Source organism: Anas acuta, chromosome 2 (genome assembly GCF_963932015.1).
Source record: "Anas acuta chromosome 2, bAnaAcu1.1, whole genome shotgun sequence".
NCBI classification, from domain to species: Eukaryota; Metazoa; Chordata; class Aves; order Anseriformes; family Anatidae; genus Anas; species Anas acuta.
In genome coordinates, this window is record NC_088980.1 from 30,423,132 (window position 1) to 30,438,836 (window position 15,705).

A 15,705-nucleotide genomic window follows, 5' to 3' on the forward strand; every position below is an offset into this window, starting at 1 on the left:
GAGTCACCTCCCTGGAGGTGTTCAAGGGAAGGTTGGACCTGGTGCTTAGGAATATGGTTCAGAGGGTGACATTGGTAGTAGTATGACGGTTGGACCTGATGATCTCGAAGGTCTCTTCCAACCTTAATGATTCTATGATTTGACCCCATACAATTGTTCAAACTTCACAACATGGTCATACACCAAATAAACAAACTATGAAATCTTAGAAATGTGAGGGTAGAAGGGTGGATTACCAAAATGCCACTAATATGTTCTGTTGATAAGCACTGTTTGTAGTTGGCATTTAATTCATTCAATTAACTGTATGTAATATATAATGATGTCATATTTAATTCATCGACCACCTAGCCTAGAGATCCTCCTGATTACTCAAAAACAGAACCTTTGAGATGACTGTTTCAAACTATTTTGTGTCTATAAAGACAGTATAACTAGATCTAGTACCAGTATTAGATGCCTAAAAAAAATAAATAGTTTCTATTAAAAAATCATGATAAGCAACTTGACAGGGATATAGCTACCTATCATGTAGTTAGTAGGAGAATGATCACAGAATCACAGAATATCTAGGTTGGAAGAGACCTCAAGATCATCGAGTCCAACCTCTGACCTAACATTAACAGTTCTCCACTAAACCATATCCCTAAGCTCTACATCTAAATGTCTTTTAAAGACTTCCAGGGATGGTGACTCCACCACCTCCCTGGGCAGCCCATCCAAATGCCTCACAACCCTTTCAGTAAAGAAGTTCTTCCTAAGATCCAACCTAAAACTCCCCTGACGCAACTTAAGCCCATTCCCCCTCGTCCTCTCACCAGGCACGTGGGAGAACAGACCAACCTCGCTACAGCCTCTTTTGAGGTACCTGTAGAGAGCAATAAGGTCGCCCCTGAGCCTCCTTTTCTCCAGGCTGAACAAGCCCAGCTCCCTCAATGATGCAATCGAGTGTTTTGTGAACCTGTCCATGAAACTTCCTCTTCTCTGGGAACGGCAAACACCAGCTTCTATTCTGCAGCCACAGATTTGCTTATACATGTACATACTTGATAGATGTTATTATAAAATACTGGAGTCTGGGACACCCACTAGAGGACAAGGCTCTTTGAGTCTTCAACCAGAGGAGTCATCCTCTCTGACTCTGGTGTTGTCCAGTATGCAATGGGAAGAACACTGTTTCTTTTGTGCACCTTGCTTTCAAATAACACATACACAATGGCAGCAGTTACTGGAAGTAGGAAGATGGGGTTTGAAATACCTTTAAAAGAGGAAATGTATTGGGCCTCTGTTTTAATTACTAGGTTGCCTTCATCACCAATTTTTTATAAGGTATGTAGACCTGTTAGATGTATGTAAAACATGTTAGATGTTCCCAGTGATAGATTCCCCCATAAAATTTGGCCAAATTGGGGTGCCAAACAAACTGAGCAATGTTTCTTTTCCAGATTCTCATCAAGCTGAGATATGAGACACTTTTAAGGTAGGAGAGTAAAGTTTCTGTAGCGCTTTGTCTCCCTAAGTAGGCTGTAGCAATGATATATTTAGATTATACTCCATACCTGTATTTTATATATTTCATATATTAGAATTGATCCCATAAAAGCACAACTGTATTCTCTGGAATAACACATTAGTTAAATTACTGTTCCTTTTGTATTTGTCACTAACTTATCTATGTAATTTTCATTTATTTATTTGTAGGCAACTGATAGTAACTAGAGCAAAACAAGTGTTTTATGTAGTAGAATAGATCTATTAGAATAGGATTGTTCTAAGGTCTAGGAAGAGACCTTCAAAGATCATCTAGTCCAGCTGCCTGACCTCCTCAAGACTAATTAAGTATTAAAGCATATTAATGAGGCAATTGTCCAAATACCTCTTGGACACTGACAGGCATACGATATTTACATCTTAATCTGAATTTACCTTTAAAATCACATTACTTTAATTACTTCATGTAAAAAATGGCATTCATTGGGATATCTTTATAATTAATTTAATTCAGATCCTCGTTATTATAATTTAAAGACCAGAATTTTAAATGCAGATTTTCTGTATATTCAATACAAATAGTAACACTGCAGGAAGTGATACAGAGACATATAGAGCTTTACCTTAGCTGACCAACTAAAAGGCAGAAGTTGCTAACTCAGTATCCTGTTCCTGTCTCTTTGAAGAATTTTTTGTGGTAAGAAAACTGACTTTCAGTATGATTCTTCATTATAGTACTCAGTCATGATATTAAATTGACCTCAAAATATTCCTGTGATGTTGCTATCATAATTACAAAATTTGAAAGCAGATGTACACTAACTGATGGAGTAAATTAAGCAGTCAGTTGATCATGTTGTGATGTTTGGAACCATATTCTGGAATTTTCTTAAATATCCTATAATAATTTTGTAAGGAAAAGATTCCAAATGTTGTACTTTTATTATGGTGAGAGACATGATCAGTATCGTTATCACCCCCATTCCACAGATGGAGAAATTCAAGCAAAGAGATAGTAAGTTTTGTGGTGTGTTAATCAGAAGATTATACTTCCACTATTAGACCCAGATGTATATAATTGTATTTATCCATTGGAAGGCACTGGAAGCCTACCATGTTATGTGTAAATGTTTGAATTAAACTTTTGAACAAGTATTTAAAATCTGGTTTCTTCTAGGGCTTTCAAGGGCTATTTTTTTTTTTTCATCTTATTATATAAAGTGAAGATCTACAAGTAAATACATGTATTTATACATACCATTGGTTTAGGAAGGTAAGATCCTTACTTTACAGGTATTAGTACCTCTAATCAAACAAGCACTTTACTTTCTCGGTTAAATATTTCAAGTATTTTGAGCAAAATGCAAATCAATAGACAGAAGTCACTTGATCTAAAAATGGAGTGACTCAAAACTTGGGTTTTAAAGCAAGAATTTATATAAAATTAGGCTGATATTATCACTAGACATTGGATCTATTTCATTTATATGACATCAATTCCTTTCTGATTATTTACTAGAAATATCCAATTATATAGATAATGGCATCTGTTGCAGCTAAAGACTGAAAATAAGGGTTAATTAAAAATAGGATGGCTACATCTGAGAACACTGTTAGCATGCCATTAATATTCTAAAGGAAAATGGAATGGGGAAAAAAATAATTCAGGTATTATTACTAGTTTGAGGCATGCAAGACAGCCTACATTTTTTAGCTACTTGACTTTAAGCACTTCTAAAAGTCTTGGAGCCAAATAGAAGTTGGAACAGTGTGAGGAAAGAAAAACAACCCAGCTCCAGTATTTTTGCCAGTCCTGCTGTTTGGAGACTCCCTTTACCATTTGTATTTAATTTTCCTATCTTAGTAGAAACCATCTTTCCAGCAGCTCCTGAAAGACGTGCATCTCCCCTGAGAACAACTCTGCAGGAAATTACCAGAATTAAGGGCCCAGCCTTGCAAATATTTTGTCACATGAGTAACATTTGTCAATGGGATACTCATGTGCTGGCTTGATCAGTGACTAAAGCTGGCAACTGCAGGTGTAGTCCTTAAATAATTCAGTCTAAACTGAAAGTCTGCATTATACAATGCATACATCAGCCAATTTTTCTGAAGATGTTTCAATTCATACTACTCTGAGTTATTTTATCATGCTGTTTTTATTCATTTTCTTGCCCTGACTATCCTCATGTAGCCGTATGTTATGAACACTAAATTGGGCATGACACAGATTCTAGTCTACTCCAATCATTATGGAAAAACTGACATTCACATATTTTTATGTTTAGGCTCAACAGAGAGACAGCCAGTCACTTTATATCAGGTTGCTAAAAACATGATTTTAATTATTCCTATTGTGAAAAATACTTTTCATATATGATTTAATACTAATAAAATTACTGTAAATTTCATTAGTTTCATATGGTTTCTAAGACTTTTTGATCCCTTGAATGCAAAAATATGCTGTGAAAGAAAATTTTATTTAAATTGGGGGGTAAATTAAATATTTTTAAAACCCCAAAATAAATGCACTTCCCAATGAATCTTTCAAATCTTCATATAAAATCACAAACCTTTCTTATCATATGTGAAATGACTGCAATTCAGTAAGAGTCATAGGTGATTAATTCCAAAGAACTTAGAAGGTTATTCCAAAGTGCTGCATCCATAATTAAAGTGATGTTAGTTCTGTTCTTTCAGACATGTTTATCTTTGGAAGAAGTGATCCGCTTCATAACTTGGATTCCCCAGAATGCAATGCAGAAGGAAAACAAGACCTATAATACAGAATTTAAAATGAGAAACATTGCATAACACTTTAAAATTATGTATCTGTAAACACAAATGGATGAAAACACAGAAGTCTCAAGAGGAAAAATTACACAAGTTTTCTAGACATACTTATAAATTCACTTCAGGAGTATATGCTTTCTTTTTATAGTACCTTTTATTGTGTACATTTTTGTTTTAATCTGTTCTTTCTTAATGGTACTAAAATAAGATGACTTGCAAAGTCTGCATAACCTTTCCTATTTTGTAATTTAGGTCAGAGGTTGGACTCGATGATCTTGAGGTCTCTTCCAACCTTGAAATTCTGTGATTCTGTAATTGGGTGTGGATTTGGAGTACTCAGAGTCACTTATAATAAGACAGGGGAATAACACCAGCTGTGGTAGATAGAGGTAGATGCAAAAATGTTTTGTTTGTTTGTTTGTTTTCAAGTAATGCCTGAAGATTGCTAACACTGCAAGTTGCATGGTAGTATACAAATATCCAAAGTAGTCTTAAATATTGTTATGGTTTTGGCTGGAATAGAGTTAATTTTCTTCATAGCAGCTCACACAATGCTGTGTTTTGGATTTTTGATGAAAACAGTTGTGGTAATACACCAGTGCTTTTAGTTGTTGCAGAGCAGTGCTTACACAGAAACAAGGACTTTCCTTGTGCTGCCTTGCTAGCAAGGAGGCTGGGAGTGCACAAGTTGCTGGGAGAGGACACAACCAGGACAGATGACCCAGGCTGATCAAAGGAACATTCCATACCATACAGCATCATGCTCAGCAATAAAAGCTGTGGTGAAGAAGGAGTGGGGGACATTCAGCAATAGCATTCGTCTTCCCAAGAAACCATTATGCATGATGAGTCCTGCTTTCCTGGGAGTGAAACACCTGCCCGCCAATGGGAAGCAGTGAATGAACTCCTTGGTTTTCTTTGCTTGCATGCATGGCTTTTGTTTTACCTAATAAAGTGTCTTTATCCCAACCCATAAGTTCTTGCACTTTTACTTTTCCAATTCCCTCCCCCACCCCACCTGGGGAGAGTGAGCAAACAGTTCCATGGTGCCTAGCTCCTAGGTTAAACCACAACAATAATATATGGCAAATGAAGTGTTCTAGCTGCAGTACTGTAGACAGGCACTTATTACCCAACCTACTATTTATGTCAAGATATAAAGTAGATTTGAAATAATTTAAAGACTTAATACTGTTTTTCTTGTCCTTGGCTCCATACATCTTTTTGTTAGTCAATGAATTTTAATAAGAGATCTATTATTTTTATTATCATCATCATTGTTAATTTGTTTGCCCAAAATTACTTTGGGATAAGTACAAATATTTGCAGGGCTGAATCTAATTCAGTTAAAAGTTTTGTCTAAAAAAAAAAAAAAAAGCAAAACAAAAGCAAAAAATCAACAAATCAACAAATAACAGGATAAAAACCATTTGTGTGCATGTATATATGTGAAATGTTTCATTTTAATGTTTTTCAATGAAACTTCTTAATTTCACATTTGGAATAAAGTTCTCACTCAGCATTTTTCATGAGCAGATAATGGCAGGACAAGGGGGAACTATTTTAAACCAAAAGAGGGAAGATTTAGGTTAAATGTTAGGAGGAACTTCTTCACTCAGAGGCACTGGAGCAGGTTGCTCAGAGAAGGTATGGATGCCCCCATCCCTGAAGGTGTTCAAGACCAGATTGGATGAGGCCCTGGGCAACCTGATCTACTGGGTGGCAGGGGCATTGGAACTACGTGATCTTTGAGGTCCCTTCCAACCCAAGCCATTCTATGATTCTGTGATTCCATTTGTCCTGGAGGATATTTTTCTCCAGGTGATTTTTTTGTTTGTTCGTTTTGTTTGTTCATTTCTTTATAGGGACAGAGTAAATTTAAAATCAAAGGAATTTGGGGATCAAGTTATAACAATTCTTTTTTTCAGGTTTATCTGCAATCAAAAGGTATTAACTAGGACAGCTCCAATTTTAACATTATCATTTAAGAGTCAACATTCAAAAATGCATGGCCCAAAAATCTACTACTGTGCTCACCCACACTCATCAAAGTACATGAGATCTGCACATCCAAAAGAAATAATAAATGACCATAACACCTAAAAGGTACTAATTCTGTATTCGTTGAAGGCAACGTGATGGGATGAGATCTGATCCCTCTCACAATCTATACGGGACAAGTACAGCCTTCACATAAACTGTACAGTACATACTTAGTAGCATGAGATGGGAGTAACACAAAATCGTAACTAAACACAATTCCACAAAATAAATTCCCATTCAATCTTGATCAAGACAAATTCCCTTTAACTATTCTAATTGAAGGTTTTAATTCTACTTGACCAAGGGTAGGCCAAGCAGTAAATGCTGTCTTTAAAACTTCTGATGACACTGTCAGTGCTTATTTGCAGTCTCATTTTTAAGAAAGACTCACAAAACTCTCACCAAAAGACTTGTTTATAAGAGTTTCAGACCTTCAGTATGAAAGATTTAACATTTATTTTTCCATATATTACTGCAAGCACCTTGTAAAACTTGAGTAAAACACTGCGTGGTTCAATTTTTCATGTATCGAATGGAGAAACTTTTAAGTAGTGCTTCAGGCACATACTCTCCTTGTTTTGTGAGATGCTTTATTTCTATACTGTGGTGCCCCTGTAGAGAAAAACAATTAAAAATAACTGTCTCTATTTCTGACTTGTCTGTTATGTAACTAGGATCTGTGTGAATTATCACCTAGATAAAATGACTTACATATACTATATTCTGACTGTAGAAAAATTCTTTGTTGTGCTATCTCTAGAAGCAGATCTTATCTAATTGTCATAATTAGTACTTCTCTGAACCACTACTGAGTCCTTTCATTCCTCACCTCAGAAAGATCATTGCTATCCCTGGAAGAAGTATTTCATTTTTCAGAAGAAGCACGTTTAAGCATATTTAATGACTGAGGCACAGGGCATTTGTAGGGCATTAATGACTGCTGGGAGATGATGATCACCTGGAAAAGCACAGCCATGGGCCATTAAGCCCCAGGAAATATCCTCAGCTAAAGATGGTTATCGCTATTAAATACTGAAAATGAAACGTAATAATAATAATAATAATAATAATAATAATAATAATAATGAAACATCTTGGATGAATTTTTGTTTTAAAGATAGAGTGAGGCAACTTCTTTAATTAAATTTCTTATTGTGAATTTCTTAAAATATGCAATCAGTGCCTGTAGGGACATATTTCAAACTGCAGTTCTTATATCCAGAATGAAAAACCACATACTGCACACTGGATCTGCAGAACTAGTTTGGCTTCATGATTCTATAAAAGTATTGATTCACTGCCTATCAATGTCAGGACTGCCAGTACTCTATGGAAAGTAATGTATTCATGAAAATATAATTCTTTAAGGTAGAGGGAGGTGGAGGAGTGGAACATCAGGGAAAAAAATTAAGGGGCCCCATCCTCCCTCACATGACAGCAGTTCTGGCCAGCTCTACTGCTATAATGCTGACCTATAGTGAGCAGAGCCAGCTGTATGGAGCTACCAAGCAAAAACTTGCTGTGGAGGTTGGATTTCTGTTTCTTCTGATTGCTGCTACATAATTTAGAGTTGCAAGGTTTGAACCACTTGAATAAATGTTGCAATCACATGACGTCAGTAATGGAAAGTCAAGCTAACACATGCCAGAATTTTGAGCAGACGGGAGTGTGGGCAGCAGGAAGCAGCAGAAGAGCATTCCACCAGACAACCTGAACTATCTGTGACTTTTTTTTTTTAATGCACTTGACAAACCATAGATCCTGAACCCTATATGCAGGTAGTTTGAATTTCCCAGTTCAACATTCCAGCATCCTAACTGCAGTCTTTGTTTTCCCTTTAGAGTTATCTAAATTATTGTCACAGAAATTCTCTTTATTTCCCATACTGTCCAAATGCACTAGTATTTGCCTCTTGAAAAAAGTATTTATATATCAGTTTCCAAGTTTAGTCAGTTTTGAAACTAAAATGACAGAATTAAATAGTATACATTCTTTTATTTTCACAATAAGAGAAGTTCCCCCACAAATATTATTCCATAACAGCAACACTATTAACTAACTAAAAGTTAGTTTTAACTAACAGTTAAGCTTGAATGCAGAATTTCTCACAAGCGTATATCACAGTATCACAGAATCACAGAATTTCTAGGTTGGAAGAGACCTCAAGATCATCGAGTCCAACCTCTAACCTAACACTAACAGTCCCCACTAAACCATATCCCTAAGCTCTACATCTAAACGTCTTTTAAAGACTTCCAGGGATGGTGACTCCACCACCTCCCTGGGCAGCCTGTTCCAGTGCCTAACAAAATATCCAGGAAAGTTAAGCTCATATTGCAAACCTTTTGCCACCTTAATGCAAGCACTTATTGCCTTTACCTCTTCAAGTAACTACAGATTAATGATAGACTGTCCTTTAGGCTGCTGGAAGAGGGCAGTCCTCTTTAAAATATTTACATCACCTCCCTTCATACAGTGTTCTGTTTCCAGACGGAAATAGAAATAATACTATTCACAAGAATAAAGATACCTACCTTTTAGCTACTTTAAAATAATTATCTAAATTCAGGCACCCACTTCCATGTGACTAGTTTTGCTGATGATCACTAATGCTATTTTCTGCCATTTTCTCTTTTGTAATGGCTTTTGCAGATAAGTTGCCTTGACAGTGTTTTTTGTTTGTTTGTTTATTTTTTATCTTGCAGATTTCATCTAGATAGAAGACTTTAGATATTAGTCAAGAAATACAGACAAGTGTCCAAAGATAGCCTTGCATTTGGGAGGGGATGAGGCTTTAACCACAAGACCTCAGAGATCCCTTCCAACCTAAATCATTCAATGTGTCTCTGGCATTTCTCTGATTCTGCACAGACATGTTCACTTCAAATTTCACTGCAGAGACAGTTTGCACCTGTCTGCACCTGCCCAACAAGTTGACTGTATTGGGGGTACATCCCATATGAACAGAAATGTTAATGGAATTGAATTATCTGAACACCTCTGTGTTTGGTAAACTATTCCTAGCTCTGGAAAGAGGTCAGGAAAATCATCACATCCACGTCATTGGGTTTACTGACAGCATCATAAAACGTACCTGGTACTGGCAAATGTGATAAATGATGAGCCCTCTCAAGCTGATATTGCTAACTGTTTAACGGATACTGAAAATTATACAAGACTAAGGTTCTATTTATCTACAAATACAATCATGGCTTCTTCAAAGGCACTAGAAATAATTTTAATGAAAATTAAGAATTATTTTTAGACTATCTGAGACTGTTTCTGTGCTGAAATACACAAAGGAGATGGAAAATATGTGTCTCAGAAGTGGGGGAAGAGGTTCGCTATTTCTAGATGGGTGCAATTTTATTTTTTTAATTTTTTTTATTTTTTTTGAGGGAACTATGGATAGAAGGTATCTACAGTAGCTTCACGGCCTTCATGGCATTCATTCAAGATTCCTGCAAAAGTAGCAGGATGTCAGGAAATTCTCCACAAGGGTTCATCATACACATTTAGACTGTTGGTGCAGCACACGTCTCAGATTCAACATGTCCCAGACATAGAACAGGGTGTGTATCAAAAGAATTCCAAGCACACACATGATTAGCCAAGCATCTCCAACCCCCACAAAAGCATATTGGCAGCGGACTCATGGACAGGTTTCTTGCTAGTATGATATACCTTTTTAGTTTTATACTTCATTATTAGCAGATGATGAGAAAATAGTAGAGAAGCAATATATACATATATATACATCTCATGTCTATTCCGTTGAATGTTTTAATCATTCTTCTTTTATTAAAATATGGTTTGAGACTCTAAAGCTAGATAATGCCTGAAAACATAGGCCGCAAAACTCCCATACCTGAAAAGGATTATGTTACATACTCAGGAAAGACAAAGAAAGATACGAAGAAAGGATATTCTTCAGTTGCTTTCACAGCTGAGCACATCCTCACTATGAAATGAAATACACTGCAGAGACGCTTGAGTTAGCAAGGACATTCTAACTGCTAAGTGTCTCTCAGCACAGCACCAGGTTGACAGACTCTCCTGGCACAGCACCTGGCACTGCACCTGAGCTGGTAAATTGTATCCCTCAGCTAAACACATAGGGATTTTCACACAGGGAGGGCTATTGCATTCTATTTAGACCTGAGGCAGTTTATGTGCATCCAGCACGATATCTTGAATCCCACCATCACACTGCCTCTCAAAACATTTGTATGTGTATCCCACTGAATTGCTACCTATTCTAGTCCTTCATTGGGTCAAAGAATAATCCACAGTCTATGCACTAGGATTAAGAAGGCTTTATCTCATTCCTGAAGAGACAAAACCAAAACCAAAACAAATCCCCAAAACCAGGAAGTTCTGCTGTCAGTCGTGAATAGGAACTTCAAAGCGTGTTAATCATTAAACCCTCACCTTACATTGAGCAAATGCAAGCCAGAGATGGTATCAACATTGTATTCATTAACATATACATAAACTCTCTGCATGCTCTTCAGTACAAAAGTTGCCAAAATGTTTTACTGAAATATCTGAGAATACTTCTCAGAATATTTCTCAGAATACTTCTCAGAATACTTCCAGCTCCATATCTTGATCCTGATGAACAAGAGTGATAAGCATCAGCAGAATTGCTCAGTCTCTGCTGTTCTAATACTACCTAGATTTATCACACTAGGCTAGGATGAAGGGATCACCGCTAGAAGGAAAATTAGTGAAATAATGCTTTTTATATTTTTAACAATACAGTACCAAAAAAAAAAGAGTTCACAGATCAACAGTTTTAGAACTCAATTCAGACTTTCACTTTTTCCTGAGTCTGATTTTTTCAGTTTTTTTTCCAGAAATAAAATTCAGAAACAACAGGTATAGAAATAATTTTGTTAATTACTGTATTTTAAATGAACAAATTAAGCTTTCATAAAATTAATACAAATATTAGAAATAACTCAATCTGTAAATATACTGGTTTAATGTTTTGAAGGCCAATAGGCCAAATGAGATTGAAAGATTTATTAATAGCTGTTCGTTGCAGAAGCAAATTATTTGAGATAGTCCTGTCTCAGTTTGGCAAAAGTTGTTGAGTTTATTTTTTAAAAAGATTTAAACAGGAAGTACACTCATTGAGATGAAATATCTCATTTACTTTTATGCCTGTCAGCTGCTGTGGCATAATTAAATACACCCCACAGCATCATTTATAGCTCAAACACAAGTTGGAGTGTAAAAGAGATATCTGCAAAGAACTATTTCCTTTTATAAAAGGTTATATTAATTATATGTAAGGAGCAGTTCTTCCTCCCTCACTGAAGAAATATGAATCTCATTCTCATTTAATCAGAAGTTTACTACCTTATATTTAATCAATTTTAAATTGTTCTCTTTAGGCTTAAAGAACTGAATGCTTTTAAATTCAATACTCTATATAAGAAAGACTGGATGTGTATATTGCTGTACATGATAAGAGTAAGGGTATTGTTTTTATACAGTTATAAGTTTAAGAAAAGCTAGTTACCATACTGCTTAATCCCTCAGTCAAAAGTGTTTTTTTGTTTGTTTGTTTTTGGTTTTTGTTTTTTTTTTTTTTTTACTTAAAACATGAGGCAAATTAGTTTGAAAGACCCTATGCAGGATGGACCTGTCCTTGAAGCCTCACTTGAAAATACGGAAAAATTACAGCTACAACAAAAAATGATTGTAGTTTGAACATAGAAGAAAAAATTTGGAATCATAACATTTCAAAATTTGGATCACCTAGCTGTGCAATATTCACCTAATAAGTACCTACAAGGATAACTAAATCCGTGCAAGCCCTTCATTTTTATGTCAGTTTAATACAACACTATCTTGATCTTGCAGGAAGATTGTGTCTAATCTCTCCATCATTAGCAGGCAATAAAATACTATATGTTTCTATACAGATGGTGCTATTTCAGAGTGTAGATACCATGCATAAGTGTCTTGGTGTGGTGGTGAACACTCTATCAAACCTTAGAGCTTTGACAAAGGTGGCTACAAAGTGGGAGAGTGGGAGATCTCTGACTATTAGTATACTAAATATGCTCTTGAGAGAAAGTTGACTAGGTATACGATCTGAAGTAGGAATATCTGCTGTTTAAAAAAGGAAAAAAAAAAAAAGAAAGAAAGAAATCTCAGCCCACAGACATTAGATCACTGACGGGAAAACTTTGCTGCAGATGTTGAAAAGAAGTGATGGGGGAAAGCTGGCTACTGTGACTAATGGTAAATATGAAAGAAAGGAGTAAAAATGTGCAGAGAGGGATAAAAAAAAATTGAGTGACAAGCAGAAGGGATTTCCAGTACAGTGGAAAAAAAGAAAAGTATTCAAGGAAGACTGAGAGAGATCAAGGCAAAAAGTCATTTGAGACAAAGACTGCTCTGAAAGCCAATACATTGTAAGGAGAAATTAATCCCTTCACTGAAACAATGGAGAGCATAGAAGGCTGTTCTCAGCCTTCATTTAAAAAAAAAAAAAAAAAAAAAAAAGGTCTTCTGAGCAAAGGAAATATATTAATACTGATTGATACCCTAAAGGAAAAATCTTGCCACAGATGATACATGTCCAAGTTAAAGATAGACAGAACACACCCATTCTGCTGGCCAACCATCTTTTGAGGCCAAAAACAGTAAGATGTGACAGTTTTTAAGTTCCAAGGAAAAGAGAAATGTGCTGAAGTCAGTCCAGCCCTCTGTCCATCACCGTACAAGGAAAACCAGTTCTCCTTCTGAGTGTGTGTCACTTTCTTGCCATACTCTTTCTGTGTTCTGGCTTGTTGCTTCTATTTTTTGTCTGGAAAATTTCCATTCCCAAATCTCACAAACTTTTTTGATAATGTAAAAGTTGCTGTTCTTGATATTAACCACAGCTATATTCAAATGGCCTAAGTCATTCACTACAGTAATGCAGAGAGGATCTTCCTACTCATTATGTCAAGCCACTGCAGTTATGTTATTTAATTAGCCTATTAATAATAATAATGAGATGATTATTGTGCAGGAAAATCTGTATGACTTTCCACTAGGAATACTAGGGGAATACAAGAAATGAAACTTCTACATAGAAGGTACAGAACTGACTGGAAGAAAAGATCTCCAGGAAAGGAAGAATCAATGAATCAATTATTATATCACAAAATGAAAGAGGTATCAGAATTTAAGTAAAAAAATATGCCCTAATATAACATTTCTAACATAAAAAAAGCTATGGAAATATCCTTTTTATTTTTTCTATTTCTTTCTGAAGCAAATGTGTAATTTAATAGAAATGCAAGGTACTATAATTAAGAAGAAGAACCCAAATGCACACATATGAATGACAAATAATGGATAGTCAAGAACACATCAGAAAAAAAATAATAACTGAGATATGGAGCAGCTCACAAACAAAACATCTAAAACATAAAGTGCTTATGCAAAAATATGCCAGTATCAGTGTGGAAGATATTAACAGGAGTGTTTCATGTTACACACAGTAATTGTTCCAGCCTACTCAAAGCTGATGAAGTCTTTAAGGAAAACCTAGATAAACTGGGTGTAGTCCTGAAGTAGAAGACAAAAATGATAAAACATTTAGAACATCTAACCTGTAGGAAAGCCTGAAAAAAATCTACTGTGCATCTTTGAAATAAAATAATACTCAGGAGAAGCAAAATCTTCTGAAATATACAAGAGTAATACAGAAAGAAAAGATAAGCTACTGCTCAAGGTAATATAAACAAACAAACAAAAAAATCTTTTTGAATTAAGGTTTTCATTCCATAATAAATAAAGTCCTACTGCCTGGAAGGCTGGTATAGCATTGGAGCCAGCTATGTAAGGAACCTGTGAAAAGTATATAAATGACAAGATAGGCATGTCTATGGTGTAGCTGTACTTGATCCTTCTTTCAGTGCAGACTCCATGACAGACCAGTATTTCTGTTTATTCACAATGAATACAAAGGAACTCTTCATCTCAAACTAACATTTTCTAAGCCCATCTACTTTTCCAACAGCAGTTAAGATGAGACTACTTAGTGCACAGAGCAACCATTACCTAGTAAACATTTTTTGCAATAACCAACCTTGTGCAAGACTTCACTGATTTAATTCTCAGATGTCATTGTTGCCTTAATAAAGAGATGAAATGAAAAATCTGCTTTCTGATTTTGGATAGGTTTGAACCTGTTTCATATCAGAGGATCACAGGATTATTACATTTAGAAATCATCTTGCATTGGCTTTTCAAATATTAGCTGCAAAGACTGGTGGCAGAAGCATGAGTTTGCTCATTCCTATTTTATACACAGCATAGTCTCTGCACTAAAAGTAAGGGACTGCATAGTGAAAATCATCTGCTTCTAAGACTCAAAGAATCAAGGTATTATAGTGAAATCCTAGAATGCTGTTTCCATTCTTTGAAAATGTAATCCAGACACAATGAGACATCTTACAGCAAGACTCAGTCTTCACAGCTTCTTAGCTGCAAAACAGGGACAGTATTTCTATCTCCCTCCAAATAAGTAGTTTCCAGTCTCTGTCTTCCTAAAAACTAAGTCAGTTTCATGAGTGAACTAGAGTAATGCTGAGAGGATAAAGACATATCAAAAAGACATAGATTTGACACTTCATGATTTTTTTTCTGTGACAAGCTTTATATAAATAATTCTGAATCTATAGTAATTTTTTTCTCAACAATTATGTGCTTGAGTAAACACAATGGATATCTTTAAAAATCAGATAATTGAGTGTATTTTTTATATGGCTCCAGCTATTGAGCAATCTTAGTTCCATAATTCATGGTGCTGACCACATGAAGAGCTAAAAATGGTGTGAGAAATTGTTTCCATCTCATGATTACGATGTTTTAAAAAAGTCTCAAGTCACTGTATCATGAACAATTGCACAATGTTGAAAAAATATCAATCCAGACTTCAGTTCTATAGAAATATATCATTTTCTTAATCTAATGATTTGTTTGCTCCTTCCCTCCCCCCCCCCCCCCCCCCCCAAATGTTGAATCCTATATTAAGGATGTTGTGCCCTAAATATGATTCTGTCTTGGAAAGGCTACTTGGTATTGTTTTATTTGTATGTCAAAGGGAGGACTGAAGTCTCAACAATTGTTAACCTCTCCCATGGTGTGCTAATAAAAGGTCAGAGGCCCACATGTGGCTTGCAGCCTGGGGAATTTCTCTCAATGTTCTGCCAGGGATGGGACCGCCTGAACAGATTCTCTCATAGTTTTGAGCCATAAACTGCATCCTACTTGGCTCACTGTGCCAAAACTGGACCCAGGGGTATCCAAAGTCTTGGCTGATGGGAAAAAATGAGTGCTTCCTATGGAAGCCACAGCTGTTTTCCT

The 15,705-nt window shown here is 35.7% G+C and overlaps 1 protein-coding gene across 3 annotated transcripts in view; it reads right to left on the minus strand.

Moving 5' to 3' along the window:
- Positions 1 to 15,705, minus strand: part of AGMO (alkylglycerol monooxygenase) — a 250,511-nt gene that overhangs the window by 50,034 nt on the left and 184,772 nt on the right. For 2 of the 3 annotated variants that reach the window (XR_011093792.1, XM_068674084.1), the window contains one exon: positions 1,981 to 4,268. The exons of the other annotated variant lie outside the window; for it this stretch is intronic. Coding sequence is in view for 1 of the 2 variants with exons in the window: in XM_068674084.1 (XP_068530185.1) it covers positions 4,188 to 4,268 (81 nt within the window). In the remaining variant the exon portion in view is untranslated. Of the gene's footprint in view, positions 1 to 1,980; positions 4,269 to 15,705 lie in introns of those variants that run through there. 3 annotated transcript variants of the gene reach the window in all.